Source organism: Notolabrus celidotus, chromosome 6 (genome assembly GCF_009762535.1).
Source record: "Notolabrus celidotus isolate fNotCel1 chromosome 6, fNotCel1.pri, whole genome shotgun sequence".
NCBI lineage: Eukaryota > Metazoa > Chordata > Actinopteri > Labriformes > Labridae > Notolabrus > Notolabrus celidotus.
This window is the reverse complement of record NC_048277.1, coordinates 6502947-6528463: the sequence shown is the minus strand read 5'-3', so window position 1 is coordinate 6528463 and position 25517 is coordinate 6502947. Positions and strand designations below refer to the sequence as shown.

The 25517-nt window shown below is 40.9% G+C and overlaps 1 protein-coding gene across 1 annotated transcript in view; it reads right to left on the bottom strand.

Annotated features, from left to right (window-relative positions):
• Positions 1-8188: 8188 nt before the first annotated feature.
• cdh13 (cadherin 13, H-cadherin (heart)) overlaps positions 8189-25517 on the bottom strand; it is a 463737-nt gene continuing 446408 nt past the window's right edge. The window contains exon 15 of the mRNA XM_034685408.1: positions 8189-9789. Coding sequence (XP_034541299.1) covers positions 9782-9789 — 8 coding nt within the window. The 3' untranslated portion in view covers positions 8189-9781. The remainder of the gene's footprint in view (positions 9790-25517) is intronic.

The following is a 25517-nucleotide window of genomic DNA, read 5'->3' as shown; positions in this document are numbered from 1 at the left end:
CCTGCAGAGGTGTGCAACTGAAGGTAAGATGAGCTAGGATGGACTTTATTGATCCCTTACTGGGGGATATTTAATTTCTATAACAGCTCGAAGTGTATAGCACAAGGGGAATCAAGTGATAGAAAAAAAATAAAGAAAATGCAATGATCAATTAGGATAAGAAGACAAAAATCATGATAGTGATAATAATAATCATAATCATAATCATAATAATGTTCCCTTTGTATACGTTCACATATTAAAGTACTCTTTCACAGAGAACTTGTATATTTTGTGAACAACACAGTGTGAAGTATCTTGACATGATACGTGGAAATACTGCCAAGTAAACATTATGGTAACACAGGTCAATAATGATTGCAAGGACAAGTTTGCACAAAAGTTGGTGGAGTATATGCAAGGATAAAGGTATGCTGTATACATATATGTGTTTATCTAAAAACTAACATCTATATACATTTACACATATACATACATATAAACACGAATGCTTGCTCATGTGTTGTGACTAATTGGTGATGCTACTGATGAAGACTTATATCAGATTAGATAAATGACCTGTGGTAGAGCTCCTTCCTGCAGGATGAGTGTTTCAGTCTGCTGCTGATGGAGCTTCTCACGGCCTCCACAGTCTTGTGCAGGGGGTGAGAGGAATTGTCCATGATCAGTGTCAGCTTGGCAAACACCCTTCTCTCACCCACCTCCTCTATGGAGTCCAGCGGAAAGGGGGAAGCGCTGTCCCCTTAGTCCCCTGTGCTGCAGACCACCATGTCAGAAATAAATGCTGCATGCTTGTTTGTGGAACCCACACACACACAGTGACGCACCATAACCCTCAAACAAAAGACATTTTTCATTGCTAATGTCATTTATTTAGCTTTTGTGTCGCAATGAGTTTATATCAAGTCTGTCAACCCAGGCAATGTCCTCTAACCTCAATTTCCTACCACTCCAACCCACTGAATGTTGATGCAGTGAAAGAAATGTATTATGCCTCGGAAGGTGCATTTCGACCAAAAGTTCCCGGGTCATTAAGCTCCAGAATACTTTCCCCGGAACTAAGAGGTTCCTGTGCCCCCATTGTTGTCTGCGTTTCAACCGCGGGCTGAAGTCCCAAGTAGATTGTGCAAACCAGGCCAGTGACTTGTGGAGAAAAATAAATGTAAATGCACTACACCACCAGACCAGTAGAGGGGAGTAAAACAAACACGAATGCCATTCATCACAGATGACACCACAGAAGCAGACGGACAGGCAGGTATCATTATGAGCAACACTACAGTTAGCCTGTTAGCATGAAGAGACTCAGCTGGCGCTGTTTTATTTTGTGCTAAATTTTATCAGAGATGGATTCTCTGAATCAACACGTGAGAGGAGATAAGCAGGAGTAGCAAAGATGTTTCAACACGGCTTTAAAATCCTTTTGAACTCAAAAAGCCGTGACAGAGATCGGCCGGTGTTTTGGTTTAAACAGCGACCCTGTTAACTCGAGACTTTCAGCCAGATGCATCCTTCATAAACGTCTTTAGACGATCATTAAATATCTGATGAGGATATTTTGAAATCTTAATAAAAAGCTAAACGAGTATGTACTCCCAGGAACTCCCTCTGTGTTTCAACAGCTGTGTAAACTCCACAAACACCGACACGTTCAGCTGAAGGTCTTCAGTTTGCAGGGTCACTTTTAAACCCGTAACACCGGAAGAGACACATTCACAGTGGGCTGAGAGAAGACTACTGTTACAAGCTGCTAAATCAAGAGAATCACAGATTCTTCTTTTGAAAAGAACACACACATACAAACAAGATAGAACAAATAAAAACTAATGAAAGAAAGAAAATTCAAGTGAATCACAGATGTGTGTGATGTTATTGTGGATGGTGGGTGGAATCAAAACACTGCAGTTAAGCTGACAATCAGAGACGTTCAGCATTGCAGGCCCTGCTCCCTGAAAGTCCCTGGACCTTTGAAAAGTACTACCCCCGAAGCAGGGTCTTTTCAGGGGGGAGATTAACTACCCCTGAACTAAATTTAGACCCTGGGTCCACCAGTTGAAAAGCACATAGTTCAGGGGTAAAGTCCCTAGTTCCGGGGTAAAGTTCCTGAGGTTGAAAAATGCCTTTATTTACTTGTTGGTGTGTGTGTTGTGCGGTATCAGTAAAACATCAGTAGTTACTGTCCTAAAATTGGTGCTTGAATGCTACATCCTGACTCTTGTGTTGTTCGTTCAGGGAGTTTGGCTGGCTACCTAAATTTGGTTGGAGAGTACACTCTCAACTCTGCATCATTTTGCCCCTATCCAATTCTTCATCAGGATATACAAACTCTATACAGCAGCTTTTGTGTGTGGTGCAGATAAGTCATCAGGCCTTCACAGGAGGACTCTTCTGGAGAGTGATTAAAAGAAGTTGATGCCTCTTCCATCACACAGCAGACAGACACAGAGAGGAGAGGACAGTGGCTGTTGGAAAGGGCACAGAAGGATGTGAGCGTCATGTAGTGCATGATGGGTAATGTATTTTAGGTGCTGTTATTAATCACTAAGAGGAACTGTGATATGGAGAGGACAGGTAAGGGGACTGGCAGCTGGTAAAAGGTCCTGGTGCACCAAAAAAGTAATGGGTTAAATATAGAAGGTGGCCTACTTCGCACTGGAGCTTACCGGTCAACTTAAAGGTTGGCACTAACTTTCACTTATTAAGTTAACAACAATGTAGTCTATTCATTTTCAATTTCATGTTGATAAAATATTTAACATCTCTCTGAAACATGAGTGTCCTACAGGTCCTAAAAAAGTCCTCAAACACCTCTAATCTGTGGTCACATTTCTAACACGGCTCTTCGATTTATCTAGCATTAAATTTAACCCATGTAAAGATTGATGTGACTGCAGCTCAAATAATATGGAAAGTCAAGCTCTTATATCACAGCTCTCATCTTTTTCACGCATTTACCTTTTCTAAAATGCTTTTAACGTAACTCCGGTGTCACTCAAAGCTCCACTTCAGCGATTGTGCCTATTCAAAAGTGAAAATGCTGCCTGAAAGGTTTATTCTCCAACCACTCTCATCATATCTGCCCAATTTAAGTGTCTCCACACAGATTTCATAGATAATAAGAGTGCCTTTTAGAATCAGTGTTGAGATCTTATTGATTACTTTCAAAACCTACGTAAACACGGCTTACGTGACTGACCTTTCAAGTTCCTCAGGTGCTTTGTCACAAACATTGCTTTAAGTCTAGACTCAAGTATTTCACTGTTCAAATCTTTGTGCAGATATAAGTTTATAAATTGCCCTCTATAAATGTTTTACAAAACAAAAACCTCAGTTACTGATGCCCCACAATGAACCTCAAACCTCTAAAGAAAACTTTTTTTATTCCTCACATCTTTTGTCATCGAGGTCTTTACCTGAGTCAAACTGTCTTCAGCAGAGAGATGAGTTGTGTCCTGCTGTTCTTTGATAATAAAGGAGGAGGAGATAAAAAAAATTAACCTGTTGCACTTGTTGTAATTGAATTTTTGTCCAGCAAAAGTATAAAGCACCAACACAGTTATACAACACAACCTCTGAGGTTTATATTGATATTTCAAGTTGTTGCAAACAGTATTGTTATTAACATACCAACTCTTACATTCCTTTGAGTTCATGCTTTGGGCCGCTCCATGACTTTAACTCCAGTATTCACTCTGTTTTTCTGTAGTGGTGTGTCTTTTCTCTGACTGATCTTGTTCCTCAATTACATTTCAGTGTCTTTTCAGATTATAAAGATGCAAACATAATACATTTCAGAGCTCTACATTTCATTTCTTTATTTGTTTGAACAAAATAAAACCCCAAGACAAAATGAAAAGTTGTGAAGACAAACCCATAAAGAGCTGCTGGATCAGGCTGCTTCCTTCCACCCTGAATCAACAATAAAAACTATAACTCAGAAATAAAGCCACAAAAACTGAACGTCTAGACTCATTGGAGAAAGCAAACAAGAAGCAATGAAACAGAAAAATGACTTTAAAGTCAGAGAACTTCACCACGCAGGAAAACAATACAGAAGCCTTAGCCCCTTCTCTGTCTTTATTGGTTTTCCCTCAATGAAGCTGGATCGAGGAGACCTGAGGGAAGGTTCATATGTTGACATCATTCACTCCCGGGAACATGTCACACTAGTGCTATTATAAATGGTTTCTATGCATTTTGTAGTTAAGTCCAGAAAGTTTGGCACAAAATAGAGTATTGGTTGTCTGAGGTTTTGGGAGTGGAAATTATTTTCAATCTGTCAAGTTGCATTTTTCAAGATGTCTCACCTGAAAGAGTAAGACATCAACAAAGGTGGGTTCTTCTTTTTTCCTGAGCTGAATTTAAGAAGCTATTTTAAAACACTAAAAAGCTACATATCCCCCTCACTAAAATATTGGATTAATGAACTGCTTCATTATTTGAATATGGAAAAAACAACAGCCTTTGAGAAGAACTAGGTATTTCTTTTTGAAAAAAAATATGGGGAAATAATTACATTCACTTACTTCATTAAAAAAAAAGTGTTTTATTTGGAAGTCCTTCTTCTGTACTCCTTATTTATTTAATTCCTCATTTGAACAGCCGTTGGGCAGATGTGCATAGAGGTGATAATGAATTAGAAATAAAAGATAACTAGGATGTACTCATTAGAGTGGTACAACATTTTAGTTGTAAATTAAGAATTTGATTTTTTTTAAATCAGTTAACGTTGATTTAAAGAGGAAGAAAAGTGAAATTATTGAGATTGAAATTTGAATTGTGAATTAATGTCTATGTATGTGTTTGTTTGTTTGTTTGTTTTCTGATTGTTTGTTAAGGTGTATAAGTATATAATGTACAATTTTAGAAAAGTATATTAAAAATAAAATTAAAATGGTGACCTAAATGTGAACAACAACTTGTCTTTGAGATGTGCTTTTTCACATCCAGATCAGGCTGAAGAAAAATAGACTGTGGTTTTTGGAGCTTTAAATTGAATTGTTTTTATTTTTATTTTGACAACACAAAGCTTTGTCAATTCTTCAGGGTTCATGAATTTAAATAAGTGGAAGAAAACAAGTGCTGGTATGTCCTCTATTCATTTGTTGCCGTGTGTAATGTGCATCCAGATAAGCATTAGTGTTCTACATTTATGGTGTTACGCCTGTGAATTTCATGCAGGCAACTCGAGCTGCACTACTTTCACATGTGCTGTGCATCATTCTCACAATCACCCGACAAAGTTTCCTCCCAAGTTGCATGATTTCCACACCCTACCTCTGCTCTGTCATTGCCTCTGCTGCCCTGCACTGCCCAAACTCTCAGCCCCACCACCTCCCCAGCATTCACCTGCAGGCACTTACTACAGTGGTTCCAAATGTGTTGTCATCACTACTTCAGTTCTGCATGTTTATCTGCAAGGAGTGATGCGGTCAGGACCGAGACACCAAACACAAACAATCCTCTTCTGCTGCAGTAGAGTTTTGATGAATACAATTTGAGTTGACTGACAGAACTGAAGAGATACCTCAAGATAATGCTGATCTTTACAACATGCATGGAAAAAACAACATTAGTGTGTCACAAAAACAAACAACCTCTGCATCTTCTGTCCATTTTTTTGTGGCATTGTGAAGTCAGGCCTACAGTGCTGTCATCTTCTTTTCACTCTAATTTTGGTTTGTCCAACATGGTACACTGTACAGGGGGTGAATTTTTTATAACGTGCCAGTTCAGAAGATATTAAGATTTCAAATTTTTTCCCAAATAAGGACATGACTGACTTGATTGACCGGAAGGAGGCTCAAACCCCGCCTCTTCACGTCACAGTCTTTTGGATGAGTTCAGCATTTCAGCATTTCCAATATGGCTCTTGCCGACGATTGGCTTTAAAACGGCGCTCAGCAACAGATGGGTGACGTCATGGATACTACGTCCATTATTTATACAGTCTATGGCACCAGAGAACAGTGGTCAACTTAAACTGATTTCAACTGAACATAGAGAGGTTAAAGTCAGTGTGTCATTGTTCTGCAACAGTTTGGGCTGATTTCATTAAGTTGCCAGAGAGTAAGTCATCACAAAGGCAGAACTGATCAACAGTAACACATGTCTGCCTGCAGGGTTTGAGTCTCTGTAACTGTTCACTCCCATAGATTGCTGAGTTAATAAACTGCTTCATACGCTGGTTTCTCATGTGTTTCCTGCCATTGTGCCCTTTTGTCCCTCATGTGTTTGTCTAATATTTGTCTCTGGTTGTGACCGTCACCTGCTACATTAATAACAGCCTCCTGCCTGCGTCTGCCTGCCCACCAGTCACCAGCCTGCAGTGCATGTATATCCCACTTCTCTCTTTTTTGTTTACACACAGTTAAACTCTGTTTGTTTTTGTGCTCTAATAAGCGTTTCCATGCGTGATTTCCATGATGCTACTTGATCAAGTCAACCTCTGCCTGCAGTCAGCTGTCTTCATTTCTCAACCCACATGTTCCTTTACAGACACTCACTGCCTGCCCACCTCTCATTCCTGCAGCAGAACCAATCTACAACATTTTCTGCATGACATCTATTTAAGCAGATAGGAAGACTGTTGAATATGTCTTTGGGTTTGGCTCCCACACAATTGGTGGTTTGCTCTGAACAGAGAGAGGCCGCTCAATCATCAAAGTGCTGAGTTTTACATTTGGAAGGTAAGACAAGTCCATGCAAGTTAAAGACAATCCAAGTGGCAATGTTATTACAGGGCTTGCAGTGTAAGGACATCACAACCAATAAAGTTACACCCAAAGTTAAGTCTTATCATAAGCTGATCCAAAGTATGACCTTACATCTCTGACTGCTTGAAGAAGAAGGTCACCTTTCAGGGAAATCCACTCCTTTGCTCCTTCCTGAGAGTGTGATGGGGGGATACAGACAGCTCTCATGTCTGCCCTTTAAGAAGTCTAAAGATAGAGCCAGGTGATGATTGGACTACAAACTGAGAGATTGATAACAGGCTAGATTATTTTAAGGCATCTCTACAAACCCCTTGGAGAAAAAGTTTCAGGTTGTTTTGTGCTTCTGGAGCAGTGACTTGTTGTCATGATGCCCTCATGACGTTAACCACAACCTGCTGAATCTTTGATTTTGAAGGCAGAGACCCAAATTCGAAAGAGGTATAAATACTCTATTTTATTAATGTCTAACAGAGAGAAAATCAACCAGAATGTCTGATCCCACAAAGTGAGGTGGCCTGGACTCATAATTTAAAGCTCCTATGAGGAACTTTAGCCTAGCATCTCCAGACCCGTCAGCCAGCTCACATTCTTTCTCGCTGACAGGTGGGTCAGCTGTCATTCAAAACCATTTCCCATTAATCTCAGATATGAGGAATCTATCATAGTCTTTTATTTAGAAGTGAGGCGGGTCCTATAAAATGACAACACAGGAAAGCCACCTCAGCCTATTTGTAAACAATCAAGATGGCAGCATCTGGTGCAGGAGGGTTGGTTATATTGTGTCTGTTTTAAACAGATGGAACAATGTATTTTGCACTGACCTTGTCATTGGTGAGAAAGATGTGTTTACTGTACGGCTGGCATTTGGTAAAAGTTCAATTTGCGAACTAGCTCCACTGGTCTGCCGCTCTGTTATATGTCGCACGCTGTGTTGCTCTGATTGCAGATCTGTGCATTTGGTCCAGAAGCATTTCTGCATGCCCCACAGAAAAAGAAACCCATTATGTAAGGTGGATTCGTCTGGTGACGCCAGGCCAAGGAACTTCAGGTTGTACTGATTTGTGCGCCTCTGTGGTTAGCGTACCTCTAATCTCTTTGCTGATGTCATCTGGTACATGTTCATGTCAGTAGTGTTTCAAAATCTCATCCTGTTATCTTCAACCAGTCAAACATAATCACTGCTATGGACACTGTTAACCAAGACTGTTTATAGAGGCTGTGGTTAATCACCAAGCAGCAGTGTTTACAGGCGTTAAAAATAACTCTAGATAAATAATCAATCTTCTTGCTGAAGCTTTTGTTTGCTTTTTAGGTCGTACAGAGGCATCAGTGTCAATTTCAGTCTGTTTCATACTCTGAAAAACCTCCTCAGAGCAGATTTAAATGACACTTCATGTTAAAAGCTGTCATCTCTTCCTTCCACAGATCAGACAGCTCTACAGTCGGCACAGAAACATAGACACAGCACTGTGGGAATTTTCAGTAACGGCTTTATTAAATTAGTGCAAAAGACAGACATAACTCATTCAAAATGTCATCTTTTTTTTTCCGGTGGTCTTTTGAACGAACCCACACACACTACCTTCTTCTGATGAGCGCAAGAGAAAAAAGCAAAACTACCCACCAAGACCACATTCTTTGATTTCTTCTGACACATCTTCTTTGTGACTTTAATGACGGAGAGAGAACAGTATCGGGGCAGAACTGACAAGAGATAAAACAGAACCTAAACACATGGCACATGGTCATCAAAGCAAGACTCTGGATTCTGTAGACAGTCACAGATTTAAAAACAATAAAAAAAATCATAAAAAAAGATGTTACAGTAAAAGTCAACACATCGATAGCATTAGAAATAGTGCCTAAAACTCACAGAAAAAAAAGTTCCTCTTTTTTATTTACTCACTTTGTGGGTGACCAAAGAACTTGCAATCAAAGTACATAAGTTAATCAATACTGTATATTTATACAATGGTAAAAAATAAAATATTTATATCAGTTTTTTTTTAAAGGTTCACACCGTTACTATAAAGATATACTGTTTTCCACTCCATGACAACTAATGCAATAAAAACAGAAGCAAATCGAAGAAAGGACTCCAGAGAGTTTCTGACTTTGAAGGCTTATGGCTACCACCTTGTCCTAAAAGACCACAACCACTGCAGACAACGAAACAGGCTCTGTTCTCTCCGCTGAACGAGGGAAACAAGATCAAACACAGTCTGTGACGAGGAAAGAAAGGAACGCATCGAAAAGTCAATGCGCCCCGACCAGGACAGTAGCTCAGCCTTCGCAGTGTTCCAGGGCCCACCCAGAGACAAAGAGAGGTCGATAGATAGAGGGGGAGACGGGACAGAGAGCCAGATAGAGAGATGGAGGATTTATATGTAGTGGGCAGGTGAAGGAAGGATGAAGGAGAAAAGAAATAAAATGAGTAGAGGTAGCTATGAGGGGAGAAAGAGAAAGAAAGATAATGATGAAGAGAGAGCTGAGAGGGAAGATCAGAGGATTACGGTGAGGTTCGATATGGATTTGATCTCTAGCTTTTGTTTCGTCACAATATCGATATACATGTTGTTTCAAGTATCTCCTACAGGTGTGGCATGTTGCCATGAATGCTGCTTACACCAGAAGTTTGTCTGCCAGTGTGAGGGTGCAGAGCCTGAACTGAAAACACTGAACATACAAAGAAATGGAATAAAACAAGGGGCAGAAAGAGGACAGTCAAGAGAGAGATATAAAGTCAGAGATAGTTGAATACCAAGAGAGGAACATGTGGACAAGAGATGACCTGAATTTGGGAAGGACAGATGAAACAAGGAAAGATGAAGACAAGGAGACAAGAATGCCAGGAGTAAGAGAAGAAAAAAACGCAGAGTGGTGTTGTACAGCAGTTATTCCTGTGGGGATTGTGTGTGTTTTCTTGTTTGATTTTTCGGTGAGAGAAAGCTTCTTCATCTTCTTTTTCGTCGTGTTCTTCTCTCCTAAGCCTGGGTTGCGTGGGGGAGATAAGTCGTTGCTTTTTCAGTGTTGCAAAAAAGGACTACGAGAGGTTTCAGCAGAATCTACAGGCCTGGTGGGAGAAGAGATGGAAGGCAGGGGAAGAGAATAGGAAGAAGGGGTGGGAAAGAAAGGAGATACAAGATGAGATACTGTAAAATCAAGGTCACCTCTGAAACAGATCAATTGCAATAAATTAAACAGGACAGGTGATGGTAACGCAATATTAAAAATTCAGAAAGGACGTCTTTCCGATCAGCTCATATGTGAAAATCCAGCCAGCAGTCGTGTGAGTGTGAAACCATCCTCAACAACCTTGAGATACCAACCTCTGTGGCTGAACAGCTCTCTCTGAGGATGCAGAGGAGTGCACAAAGCTATTGATTCATCATGTAGTAAAACAGGGATGCACTTTAACCATGCAACAGTGCTGTGTGCATATACAGAAGTCACATTTCAGGACTTCATGTCAAGCATAATCTCACATTAGTGCAGCCTTCAAACGGTTCACAAAGAGATGACCGCTTTGCATGCAGAGTCTGTGCCGCGTGAATGTAAACAAACATGCGATGATGCACAAAATGTGGGTTTTTCACAGAGCTTGTGCTCTGCCAGTGTTTACTTTAAGTGGCTACATCTGCAGCGCGTGCATGCTGTCTCAAGAAGGAACTGTCAAGGTGGCTGGAGAAGCTGAGTCTACATACAGTCATGTGGACATTGTTAGAAACAGCTGATGATGGGGAGCCGTTGTCCTCGCTTTCTAAATGCACGCCCCTATATACAGATTTGCAGGTTCAACTCCCGGCCTCTACCATTTGCTTCATGTCTTCCCCCACTCTCTACTCCCCACATTCCCTGTCTCTCTGCAGCTTTCATATCAAATAAAGGCAAAAATGCCCCAAAACACAACTTAAAAAAAGAAACAGCTGATGATATTATTAATCGAGCTGTGACACGTTTATCTGAGATGCTTTTAAAAAATGTGTGTTCTCTTCTCACTCAACTTTCTATACCTACTTCAGAAGGATGGGGCTGCCTTTGCAGAGCCAGGCCTGACAAATACCACCCTGCTGGTACCCAAAACTCCTCCCTCCACCATGCCCTCATGTCATCCGCAGTGGCACACCACAAGCCTTCTAGAGTCCACATATAAATACCTTGTTCTGCTTATCAAACTACAACATGCACATAAACATCAACACTCTTATAACTGCATACACACATTCATAATCCCTCTTCACAAATCTCTCTTCTCCCTCTCAAAAACAAAGCTTTTTTCTCTTCTAGTCTTTATATTCTCTTTCTATTGTGTTTTCCTCTTTTTTTGTTCTTCACAATATAATTGAGTAATTGTTTTACTCCCTACCATAATAGTCTATTCCTCTCTTGTTTTGTGATCGTCATTTATAGTTCAACCCATTTTTTCCTAACCTTTTTTGTGTAATGTAGTCTATACCTGATAACGTTATTTGATTATTCCTTTCAAAAACTGCCTTTTCTTTTCTTTTATGTTCTGTTTAATATTGAGCACTTTTATATCTTTGCACTGTTACATATAACATAAGAAAAAATAAAGAAGGATGAACCAAGTGTGGTGAAAGTATGGACAGAGTTTGTTTGTTAGCAGAAAAGAGAGTGGAAGTATCCCTCTTTCCAGCCCCAACACGGTCTCAGCAGATGTCTGTCTAACATGAGTCTGGTCCTGCTGGAGGTTTCTGCCTGTTAAAGGAAGTTTGTCCTTGCCACTGTAACTTGCTAAATGTTGCAAAGTGCTCTGCTCATGTTGGATTAAGATGAGGTCAGACTTTTCCTGTCTTGATGTTGGGTCTTTGAGTACGGTTTAGACCTGCGCTTGTAAAAGCGTCTTGAAATAACATCTGTTGTGTTTTGGTGCTGTATAGATGAAATTAGATTGATTGGAGTTTGAGATGATTAGCAAAAAGACAGTGAAGTGATCATATTTAAAACCCAATTCCAAAGAAGTATGGGTCCTGTGTGAAATGTTGATAGAAATTTTTTTTGATGGTTTTCAAACCATTTGAAGTTTTTAATAAGAGGACATATCAAATCATGAAAGAGGAAAAATAAACTCATTTTAAATCCAATGTCAGAAACCTGTTTCAAAACACATTCACATTAATATCTCCATTCTTTACTGTTATAAATCATGTAACACTTCCTATTTTCATTGATGGTAAGATCTAAACATCACAGCAGCAGCACCTGTATCAGGCCTGCTTACTGTAACTCCACCAGTCCTGCCACAGTCCTCATGGTGGATTTATGTCAAGTCAGTAAATAATGAGTCCGGACCCTCTTCAGTAAAGTGTCAGGAGGTAATGTTTGTTATTAATGGGTACTTTACAAATAAAGTTGTATTGATTGACTGTTTAATTCATTGATTGATGATTGAATGTCATGGGCATAACTGTGATTTGATTTATCACAGTATGAATGTGTCCAGTTTATAGTGCCAGCTGTGAGGTAGCTATCCGGGAAACATAGCCTGTCATTAACTCTTCTCTTCCTTCTGAGAGGAGAATCTTTCTCAATCCTTTCAGAAACTAATGAGCTTCAAAGCAGCAAAGAAATATGTTAATACTACTTCTGAATCTTCGGGTCTGATCTGTGTTTTCCCCGCTGGAGAGGAGTCTCATAAAGAATCTGAGGGCTGGGCATGTTCTCTGGTAATGTGACAGTTTGTCTCGTCAGTCTGGCAGAATTGCTTACAACGAGCTGGTTCAAAATTTGATATAACAAACAAGCACACAGTCCCAAAAATACACACGGTAGGTACTTTATACACAAACAGACACATGCGCACACACACACACAACGGAGTATGAAATGTGAGAGTTTATTGATTGCCTCTCTGCCAGCCATTTCATCCAAGGCTGCTCCAGATTTCTGACATGTTTGGAGACGGCTGAGCATTCAACAGAAACCCTCCTCGCTTCTGCTCACCATTTTGCTCATTCTGTCTCCTCTTTTCTCTCCCTGTCTCTCTTTTTATCTGTTATCTGATATGAGTGGATTGGATGGGGCAGGCACTATGGGCCTCTACAATGTCCTTTATCACCACTTTAGGACAAAGTGGGAGTCAAGCAGTCAAACAAAATTGAAAAATATTTAAACGGTCACGCAGGTAGGTCCAGTGGCTTCCTGACTGTTCACCTTGAGTTCAGAAAAAGGTCACAGAGCATCTACTAAATCCAAATTTAGCTGAAGATATGAACACACCATTATACTCAGTATATGCTTCACATGTGCTCTCTGAAGAGCAGGAGGCACAGCCAGGTCCTTCACATGGCTCAGACTTTTTGCTTCTTTGTCCAGCCTGTTCACATTTCTCTCCACTTATTTTTTTTACAAAAGACATCAAATACCAATCAGTCATAGCATTATGAACACTGACAGATGGAGTGAATAGCACAGATTGCCTCTATATAGAGTCACCTATCAGTGGGTGGGATATGTTAGGCAGGAGGTGAACATTCAGTCCTTGAAGTTAATGTGTTTGAAGAGAGAAAAATGGGCGAGTGTGAGGATGTGAGCGGCCTTGACAAGAACTAAACTGTGATGGTTGGATGACGGTCTAACTGTCAGAGCACCTCCAAAACTGCAGCTCTTGTGTGGTGTTTCTGGTCTGCAGGGGTCAGTACCGACGGAAAGTGGTCCAAGGAAGGAAAACCAGTGAACTGGCTACAGGGTCATGGATGGCCAAAGCTCACTGATGTGTATGAGGAGTGAACAGAGGATCTACTGGAGTTCAAACTGCAGAAAGAGTGAATGCTGGTTCTGATAGAAAGGTGTCAGAACACACAGTGATCACACTTTGTTGTGTATGCTGCTCTGTAGCTGCAGACCGATCAGGGAGCCCATTCTGAACCCTGTCCAACACTCATAGTTTCTGCAATATTCTCATCAGAGCTGGAGTATGGAGCAATGGAAGAAAGGTGGCCTGGAGGAACAGGATAACAAGTTCAAGGTGTTGACTTCGTTTCTAGATCCTCCAGATGTCAATCCAATCCAACATCTGTGGGACGTGCTGGACAACAAAGTCAGATCCTTGGAGGCCCCACATCACAACCTCCAGGATCTACTGTTAAGCACACCTTCAGAGGTCCAGTGGAGTTCATGTCTCCTCAGGTCAGGGCTGTTTTGGTCCTGACCTGATGGAAGGTAGGCTTAAACAATATGAGCCAGGTGGTCATAATGTAATAGCCGATCATAACTGGCCAGCAGACAACTTCATGCACACGACCGATACAACAAATTTCAAGGATGCACTACAACAGCTGGCTCACCTATCAAGACCTGCAAACACCACACCTCCCTCCCCACTTCTGACATCTCAGAGCACCTCTCAGTGCTAAACCTCCAGCCTCATTGATGTGGCCATGTGTTCCTGGACCTGTACAGTACAGCTTTCCAGGCCGAGCTGCACCTGCAGGATGCAGCTGGACAACTTGTTTCACTTTGAATTTTGCAAAATAAAGACCAACCAGATCTGGATTTGGATTGAGTTCAGATGGCAATTTACTTACTTTAAGCTCGCATCGTTGAATTTACACTGTTATCTTTTTGCAGTTGACATGGAAATGGCTGATATGAAGCTGATATAACTCCAGTGCAACGGCAGCGACACAGTGACACAGTGATTGCTCCAGAGCTCCAACCCTTTATACCCAAAAAGAAGCCCCAACTCCACCTAAAGCGGCTCAGAGCTCTGCAATTTGGAAGCACATACTTGCAAGCAGGGGCTTCAAATATAATCAACCACAGTGGCCATCACAAAAGGCTGGACTATGGTTGGCTACCTGCTTTATCAGAGGCGGGACTTATGTTGAAATGAACTTCTTTTTTTAAGTTATATTTTTTTTGGCTTTTGTGCCTTTGAGACAGCCGAAAAGAGACTGGAAATATGGGGAGCAGAGAGGGGGAAAGACATGCAGGACATGGCCGTGGCCGGGAGTCGATCCGGCGACCGCTGCGACATGGACTGTAACCTCTGTATTTGGGGCGCTTAAACCGCTAGGCCACCAGCACCCCTGAAATGAACTTCTTATGTTGTGTTCCAACAGGCTGCCCAAAGCTGGATTTGCATTTCACGTTGGTGCATTTTTTATAGGATTGTAACTTAACATTTCTGTGGTGTGACATTTTCAGTAAAAAATAAATACACTCGAATATAATATATTTTGACATTTAATGTTATAAGTTAAGGTCGATATAATTTGTGAAAAGTAAAAGAGTTAATACGTGCTATTTATTTGTGTGCGTACTCCTTCTACTTCTCCTACTACTTCATAGCATGTCTGCATAAGTCAGTGCCCTTGTTTGACCGGCCACAGAACTTCATTCTGTGTTGAAGATTAACGAAACAACACTCACTTATTCACCTTCACTCCAAGCCAAGAGTTTCTCCAACACTGACCTAAGCCCAAACAGAAATAAACTGAGAGCCAAGGAAAGATGGCCGACATCTGGCTCAATAAATAACCGTATGATGAGTCCACTTCAATACATGTTTTTCTTTTTGCATCTATCGTTGAGATATTGAGACATTTCAATTACTCCTAATAATGGATAGTGTTGTTATTGAAGAACATAAATGGACTGATGTCATGAGCTGGTTCAGGAGAGCAACTTGTGCTACACTGCCACATCTGTGTCATTCTCAGGATCATTCTCAGGATCCCCCAACAAACCTGTCCCCCAATTTGTTGGTCTATTTATCTTCAATATATCTGCTCACAGCCTATGCTCTGTCATCCCCATTGCTGCCCTGCATCTCTGCTACACTCAAACTTTCAGCCTCACCACCTCCCCAGCATTTACCTTCAGGCTCCAGCCACAGGACATTAGATATCATCACATCAACCCTCAAATGAATGCATACAAAATAAAACTGCAAGGAGTGATGAAGTCTGAGCCTTGATGGCAAACTCAAACAGAGTGATGCTGCTGCAATAAAAGTTTCAACCAGTGTGAGCCGTCTGGATGAAATATTTCTCATTTTATTAAAAACAAATATCTACTTTCAGGCTGTTTCTGCAGTGATAAAACTTTTATATTGGAGATGTCTCTGTGAAAACTGCTGATACAGGGAGAGAAAGTATTGAGATGCTGGTGTGTCTTTGGTTTTAAATTTGAGTTCTCTTTGTTTTAAGTGATACCCTTTGATTATTCTGGATTCTGTGAGATGTGTTGGGATCAGTTGAGTTCATATTTCTGTATCGATAAGTAATCATATTACCTCCGACCAAGGCAAAGTCACTTCAGGTACATTGGGCCTTTGACTTAGACTCCCCTTGCACTTGAGTTTGATGCCCCTGGATTGTGCATGCATGCTAAATATTCAGTAGCTTTGAAAAGGCAGAAGTTGCAGTGTTGTCATTTCTGCAGTGAACTGTTCCTTTTGAAGCAAACACATTTAGCCTGAGTCCTGCAGGGTGTGCTTGTGATGACTGTGACAGTGTTTAACTGCACTGAAAGTAGAACTCCTCAGCACACAGATGCAGTGGTTACTGTGAAGAACAGATCAGGTGTACCCTGAGCATTCTGCCTTACTTAACAGGCTTACCTTTAAGCCCTGCATTTTATTGCTAATCTGGCAAAATGCATGCTTCAAAATGTGGTGTAAAACAACCAATTTGGAGGTGGCAATTTGTCATAGCTGTTTGTATTTGTAATGGGTTTACTGTGGCATTATGCTTTCTGCATTTGTATTGTAAGCGCATGAGTGGGTTGCACTGCTGCTCTCCCTGTTGTGATCTCAGCTCCTGTGTGCTTTGTTTAATAAGTTGGCAGTCAGCACCAGTCGGACAAACTCAGTCTGCGTTTCGACAGTTGACATGCCATTATGTCTTTCTGTCTTTTTTCTGTCTTGATCCACCCCAAGCTCTCCCTCTCCACATCTCTTTCCCCCTGAATGAGATTAGGGAGCAGTCCTGAAGAATGTGAACTATAATTTTCCCAGACACTCAAATGAATTGGTCCGTATACTTTAGAAAATTCTGAAGCGATCGAAACGTGCCTGAATGGAGGTGAATATCTAATAGGATGGAGGGTAGGGAAGGGTGGGGTTGGGGCAGATTGATTTTCCCTTCTGTATTGTTTTTCTTGCAGTGCCTCCCTTATATAACTTACAGGCCTGAGAGTTCCCCCCATAAATGAAATCAAAGTGGAGAAACACTCAAAGGCACTGGAGACTCACATATTGTTCTTTTGCAAATCTAATGAGACTCAGCCGCCCTGTTTCACCTCACATGAAGGACTGGATATAAAAGAGGAAACTCTCCCCCTCTGGCTAAAAAGTCAAGGCCCCGACATGAAAATACATCGCTGAATCAATTCACCTCAGCTCCGGCACAAAAACAGACTGTGAACTCAGAGGTCAGGCACAGATGAAAGAGAGAATTATGTGTGAGGAAAGAGAAGGAAAGAAGAAAGAGAGGAATGAACAGTGTGTTACACTAAACCAGAGCTTGGTTGGGTTATGAATGAGTCACTTTATGTTACAGCTAAAGAATTAGCTTTGAAACTTCCTGTGCTCTCCAGAGACTCACACAGGGAGGGTTTTATAATCATGTTACATTACATTTCTTCTCCCTGTATGTTTGTTGCTGTGGTTGTTGATGCAAATAAAACTCTGTTACATTTATCACACCAGCTTTGTGCTCTCTGTTTTGTCCTCTGCTTGGAAAAGGTTGCATACAAACAATAAACACAACCGAGGTTTCTGTGTGCGTAAATACAACCAATCTTTCCTGACAATCTCCGGTTACAGCACCGGGAAAAACAACTTCCAGATAATGAACCAATTTCCATTTCACAACACCTTTGAAAAGGTAGGTGGATACATATTTTCACTGGAACCTTTCTTTAGCAGTGTATGCGGATGACTTAGTCACGTATCACAGTGATTCATTGATGTTGACTTATCTTACCATCCCCATTTATTGTAAGTCTCTCCGGGTAAAAGCCGCAGCTTAATGCGTAAAATGTAAATTTAACAAGCAGCAGGAAGCAAGTTGGAATCACACAGGACACTGAGAGGACAGTAACCGTTTTCCAGCCTTTCTAATTGCTGTGAGGAGAGGGGGCTGTCAGCTGATCAGCCCAGGTGTCACGGCTGTTAGATAAAAACAGCAGCACTGCAGCATGAAGACCAAACATTAAACATTAGAAGAAGACAGGGATCTGCCAGGGAAATACAGACTTTAATGAAATTTAATAAGCCTTACCAACCAATAGAACAATGATGAATACGTTCACTGTAAAATAACATGAAAACTGACGAGAACTTGTGAAAAGATAACTTTGGAATCATTAGGAAAATAAAATAGACTAAGTCTTTTGTTTCTTTTGGACTTGACATGAAGAACCGCCAACCTGTAAAATACAGGAGGGTATCAGTGGTCGTGTGTAACACAGTAACTCCCACCAGCCACTTTGGCAGGTTTAATTTCATACATACTTCAGTCTTCTAAAGAGTCTTCTGAAACAATAAAGTAATTGCAATGTGACACAGCAACACTACAAGTCCCATGAGCAGTGGTGTACTCAGGCCATCATGTCCAGAAGAAAACGTGCTAAAGTGCCCTCTTAGATTCCACTGTAGTAGATAAAACATTAAAAATTGCCTCCTCTGCTGCCCTTTCAGTGGAAAATGCATGAAAAAGTGTCCTCTGGATACCCTTGAATGTAGAAATATAGAAAAAGTACTCTCTGGATACCATTGTAGTTAATATGTTATGATCATTATGTAACAAAATCAATAATATAAATATAAATAAATAGTATTGTGTTTTACTTTTTATTTCAAGCACAATTAGTCACAAAAATATGCAGAGAATTAAGAGTTAGCTGCTCAAAATGTTCTGGGGAAGGACACACAGACTGCCCCTGTTGTTAACGCTGCCTCAATACATTTAAATTCACCCAAAACTGTGAGTACAGGAGTTTGAAAGGAGGTGTCTATTTTTTTTTTTTTTCCGCACCTGCCCCTCAAACAGCCTGAGTGCACCACTGCCTATGAGCACTACCTGCACACAGCTGTTTGCTCATTGGTCCATTTGTTAGGCTATTGACTGACAACACTGTAGATCAGTGCTTCCCACACATAGACGATGCCTGCAGGCTGCCCAAGAATATTCGCTGACCATTTGGCCTTTTTTCTCTACTATCGGAATAGGGTCATGAGTCATGATCAGTTAAGCAGATGATCTTCTGTCACTTTTTGCCTGTTGAAATAAACTTTGTGTCTAATAACCTGCAGCGTGTGGCACAGAGAGGCCCAACAGTACGTCCCTCCTGATTATAATATAGGTGCTACGTCTCATGATGAATATGAGCCTTCTCATACCGCTGTTACTGAGTGATTGAGTTGTGTTATAGGGCACTTTAAAAAATCTATTGCTGTTAATCATTGTCAAAAGATCAGACGTTAGAGGAGAGAACAAACAGCAGTAGTTGGAGTGGAGCATGCTGCTTCGTCTGTAAAGAGAGGAAAGCCGTAGGTGTGTGATGGTGGAGGGGATAACAGAGCTGAAAGTAAGAAAGGTGAACAAAATAAAGTTTAATTAATGTTGCCCTAATAAGAGAACTAGTTGATGACAGGCCCTCACAGGTAAGGTGTAGCATCATTCTGTGGGAAACATTCAACATGGTGGAGATGTGAACCGGAGGAGCTATGTGGCGGCACATTAAAGGTGTAATAAACCCAGAGAGTGGACAGCACGCAAGAGAAAACCTGACCATGAAACCGAACAGGAAGAGGAGACAAAGAAAAGAAAAGACTGCAGCGTTTTAGATTTCATGTAGTCTTGGTTTGGGAGTGTAAGGTGACCATTTACATTTGAAAGGGTTTTAAATCTAGTTCAGATAAATTGTGAAGAGGCATAGTCAAAAGTTATTTCCCAACAACAAATTGTGGCTATGAAAAATGCTGAGTGGCTGATGAGAAAGATTGATAATGTCAAGCCCTGATTATACAACACATTGCAAAACTCAAAACTAAGTTTATTGTCACATATCAGGTAAAAACAGTGTCTTATTGGACTTATTATAAGACACACTCACCTGACAAATCCAGATAAATGTCTTTCTCTAAGATAAATAAGTCAAAACTAAGCCATGAATTGTTTGAATTGAGTAAAAATAGTATTTAACACTAAAACCATGTAACATTATCATTCTACTATATAATTGTTGGTTTGTAATATTTGAAAGAATATATTTATCTGAACTTGTCAGGTGAAAGTGGCTTGTAAAAAGTCTAAAAAAAAAAAATTTTCTAACAGGAAATAAGACAAAAAAAACCTAACTTAGCTTTGAGTTTTTGCCGTTTGCAACTTTAATCTACTTTATCAGGTTTTTTTTCAATGTTCTTGACTCACAAATGAAGCTTGAAAGTGTGACATATGGCTAACATGCAATTGTACAGCAACAGCCCAAAGGATTTCCATTAAGGAGAAATAAGCCACCATTCAGACACAATGTAGATTTTAAAAAAAAATGCAATGTCAATGCACATGCTGCAACGGCTGAAACAAAATAACAGCGAATCCAAGGCAGAGTTTAAAACATGTGCAAAAGCAAAATACTGCAGACGAAGACATTAGAGTGGAAGTGACCCAGACTATAGAGTGTGTTGTGGAAAAGCTTTATCAATGACGAGACACTGAGTTGGTGAACTAATTATTAGACCCTAAACTGTTACATGTCAAAATGGAGAGACAGGGCCATGAACTACTGTGCTACAAGAAGACCTGTATATCTTTGATTGACAGTTTCTGCTGGATCGATGGCTTTGAGAGGATCACTTTCAGCTGTCTGAGGGGCCGACTCTGTTTGTTGATGGTTCTGTTAATGCGTTTAGCTTTTTTGCAGCACAATTTCCTCTTTGGAGTCTGTCATTGCATTTGTTATGTACGTTTGTAAGTGTTTAGTTTGTTTTTGAATTTGCAGTGTGTTCTCCAACAGAAGTCTTTTAAACCATTGCAGCATGTTTGCACTTGTTGGCCATGTTTATAAACGCGTGCATGTTACCTCAACCTGTTGAAAACATATATTTTCCTTTCCCGTTCGAGGCCGAAACATCCTTTTACATCTCTGTATCACAGTTTAACAGATGTACCAGCAAATGCAAAGCATTTATAATACATGAGTCAAACACGAGTGCAGTCTGGTATAACAACTTCATAGTCATACACAATTTATGATGTCTTTAAGCATCACTTGCTAATGATCAACAAATAATTTATATGTCCTCAGAGCAAAAGTGGCAACATTTGGAGTTTATCAAAAACCAAACTGTGCAGTTTATGTTTGAATGTGAAGAAATAATACATGAGTTATATACTAGCAATGGATTTATTGATCAGATCAAAGACATATGTTTACCAGTAGATTGAATAACGTGTCATCATGTGGTTAATTAATAGCTCAGCTCAAAATGCTCAGTACTTTGCCGTGACAGCTCAGCTCGTACAAGCCTTTGTATGAAGACTAGACAGCTCCTTTGAATACTCGCAAGTTCATATCTCAGTTCAGAGATCAAAAACTCTTCACAGCTTGATCTGAAGGCAGAAACACGCCTTGTACCATTCACATCCCTCTAGCACGAGGTCTCTTCAAAGGAGGCTGGGAAAAAGCCATATTTTTACAAGAGTAAATAAGCCCTTAAACATCCTGTCTCTATAGCTGGGAGGGATTAGTGTAGAGCTGCAGAAGGAAGAGGAAAAGTGGCTGTCAGAGCAAAGCAAGGGATCAGAGAGGAGGCATAGTGTGGACTAAAACCCCCGGAGGATGGAGGTAAATTAGTGGCATCTGGGCTGGGAGTTGTTTGTTGTGTTTAATGGTAACTGTTTTGTTTTACCCCGCCCTCTCACTCCCTCTACCTCCTTTGAATTACATTATTGCTCCTGTTGAAATTACAGAGAAAGCACGGAGGGAAGAGGTTCTCTGCAGTGCATTACAGCTACAGGCAAATTAAAGCCTGTAATCCTGCATGGAAAGATTTTAGCATGCAGTTTGAGCCTGCAGACCTCTTAAATTGAGCACATGCAGAGTGAATTGGCACAGGGTAGTAGAATAAAACTAGAGTGCACAAATGTGAGTGTGTGTATGTGAGCGAAGAAGAAGAAGATAAATGGTTAGGAGCATCAGCCTCAGCTAGAGATTTTCATTCTATCGGCTTATTTCCCGTCCCCCGTGAGTTAAATTTACGGCCCAAAAACATGTTAATCTCAAAGGTCCAGCAACGTCCACGCCACCTCTGTGTGTAAAATACACATTATTTACATATTGTGCAACCTGGTTGACTTTTTGCCTCCAGCCACACATCATCAACTGTGAGAATGTCATTTTGAGCAACAGTGAAGCTGCTGCACAGAGATAGGGCATATGCACATCAGTACACGTGTGCACAGATAGGGGGCAGTGTGGTCATCTGTGCTGGTTTACCACTTGTGAGCTGTATAAGCAGCTGTAAGCAAAGAATTCCTCTCTGTAATTACTTCTAAAATTAGGAAGCATTCTTATGAGTAGATGTCCGTTTTGTGTTCATCTGCAGCATATAGGAGGACGTTTTGACTGCGCTCGGTTTGCCCAATTAGGAAGTCTTATCTCAGGTGAACAAAGGGGGCTCTCACATGGACGCTTTACACCGTGGATCTGACTGTGTCGGCCTGCTTTTCTTTACATATCTGCAGACATTTCCCTCCGCTGCACTGTAGGATAATACTGTAATTGTTCCCCACTTTGTGGTAATCTGTGGGTGTGTGTGTGTGTGTGTGTGCAGAGGACGGGTGTGAGGGTCTATAACACAGGGATCACAAAAGAAACGTTTAGAATGGAGGAAAGTGAAAGTCGGCTCCTGCAAAGCTCTGGGATTTAGCTGACAATCCTGAAACAGCAACAAAGGTCTCATAAGCATTATAAGACACTGTATATGTTGGCTCACAGACACACACTCCCCCTCCTGCTTTGTCTTGCAGGGTTACATACATTATTTAAGGCCTGAAAAACAACCCATGTGGAGTGTTATATGCCTGAGATCTACGACTGAAAGCTGCTGACGACCCGAGTCTGGTTTTTCAGGGCAAAGGTGTGATCAAACCGAGACGATGACATCATGAGTGAGGTTGCACACTAGCAGGGTTCACGCACCAAACATCATCTAAATTCTTGTTGCTTCCTCCAGACAGAAAGAAGGGAGAGATGATCCTCCTCTTCAACTCAAATCTTTGTTTTATCAATCATGCTCCTGATTAAAGTGTCATTTTGTGGAGACTCATCTGTCTCTGTTTTGTTTTTGTCAAGAAAATAAAGCAGCAAAATTGGGACGCATACGTTTTTTAAGAGAGACACATTTTTCAGATGCAATTTGGCACTTCAGTACTGGTCAAGATAGTGTTTTCCTTTGATTTCCTTTAAGCTTGTTTAGAAATACATCAACATCAATGCAAACATAAGAACAAAACAGTAACAGCAGCAGAGACTGCAGAGCAGATAACCTGTTGAGGATTTAAAACTGAAAAACATAATGCAAAATACAACATGTTCCTGTCTTTTATTACTGAATCCTCCAGACAGAGAACAAACAAATAGACGGATCACTGCATCTGAGTTTGTTTCTCTCGTCCACAGAAAACAGAATGCTAAGTAGCTCACGCATTAGGCTCTGATTTTACATCTCCCAGGTTTGGTCTTTGAATCGACTTAATAAAGCTTTGATATCGCAGCATTTCATGCCCTCCTTTACAAAACAAAGCTTTCCTTTAATTGCTCTGCACACTATCTGAACCGATGTGCAACAGGGAACTTGAAATGTAGTTGCAGAAGGGTGTTACGTGCTAATATGACAATAAGCGGTCACATTTCTTACTTAATGAAGCTTTGTGTTAGCTCATGCAGGAGTCATGGAAGTCTCAGCTGGTGTCAGCTGTTAGGCTGCAGTTTGAATCAGTGTTTCCAATCCACACAACCAATCACAGCTCATTCTAACGATAAGGCGATCTGTTGAAACCAAGCAGCAACCTCCGGCCTCGAGGATGAAGCCGATGCGGAAAACTGCAGTTCATCGAGTGTCCACTAGAGGCTGGCTCTGGAAGTACCAGAAACCACATACACCAATTCAAAGAAGCCGATCTTTACAGCAGAAATAAACATGTTTACAGCCTGGTACAAAAGACGAGTGTAGTCTGGATAGCTTATTTCTCTATCAGCACACACTGTACAGGGGATTAATTTTTTCATAACGCGAGAATTTCGAAGATACTAAAATTACGAGTTTTCCAATACGAGATGCACAGCTGACTTCATTGACAGGCGGGAACACTGTAGCTGTTGGCTAGGAGGCTCAAAGCCCGCCTCTTTACGTCACACTCACTCGACAGCAGTTATGTTGAGTTCAACATTTCCAATATGGCTCCCACTGACGATTGGCCTCAAAACAGCACTTCAGTAACAGATTGGTGACGTCACGGATACTACGTCCATTATTTATACAGTCTATGATTGAAACATGTCTTCCCTTTGCTGCCCACACTCTGCTGCTGTGGGTCAAACTTGATTCATTCTGTCTAGTCTACAGGCAGGATGCTTGGCTAAACTAGGGAGCACTAAAGCAGAGCCTATAGCAACAAGCATAACTGTATTTCCATTTGTCGATAAATGATTAAACCTATAACGAGTGTTCCTGACTGAAATCTATTCATCACACAGTTTTCTTACTGATCACCAGGCTGTGTTTAACCCTTGATTCTGATTGGTTCAATGGTTACTGTCAACAACAGAAAGTGACACCAGGGAGAACCTGACCACACACCTCATATCACACCAATACATGAGTGCGGCACATTCCCCCTCTGCCTGTTGACACTGTGGTAAAAACGTTAATTTGGTCTCAGGCTGGTCTTGAGAGTGGGTATAATTAGAGTTAGTGGGCACAGATGTGAGAGCAGCCTGAGGAGATACTGGACCCCAACCATCTCTGAGAGGGAAAAGTGGAGCAACATCCTGTCCTGCCATCCAGACAAAGAGAGGAGAGCTGGCGAGAGCATCTCTAAGCTGTTGATCTCTACAAAAGCACTTAAATCAGAAGTTATGATAGTGCTAAAAGCAATAATGTCACACATTGTGACATTTGCTTAGTTTATGTTTAATGGTATTGACTTCAGAGCTCTGAGAAGGAGAACTGAAGAACAGCGGACTCTCATTTTTCCAGAGGTTAGGAAGAATATTTTTCCTTCTTATTTGTTGAAAAGTTATTAAAAAGTAGCATGAGAAAAATCAACCTGAATGATGCCCCCTTTGCCCATCTACTCTTTGACGATTCATGTATGCTCCAGAGATCCAGACAGGTTCAGATCTGATTGCTCAAACCACCTCTGAATGTGTTAAAGGATGAATCGTATCCAGATGCTGAGAGATGTAACTGTATCTTCCCCTCCAAGATATGTACACAATCTTTACTCCCACCTTTGAGTAACTGTATGTCAGTAAGCAGTGTGTTTATCCACGACTGTCTGATGGTTACATGCAAAATAAATTGTACTTATAAAGCGCTATATCTCCCTCCTTCATAACATTTAAAGTGCTTTTGCAAAACACTGATTCACACCACATTCAGACATTGATGGCAGAGCTGCTGTGTGAATGCCCTTCTCTAATTTCATTATGCATTCTCACACTGCCGGCTCCACCACTGGGAGCAATTTGGGGTTAAATGTCTTGCCCAAGAACACTTTGGCATGTGGACTGCTGGAGCTGAGATCGATCTGCCAATCCTCT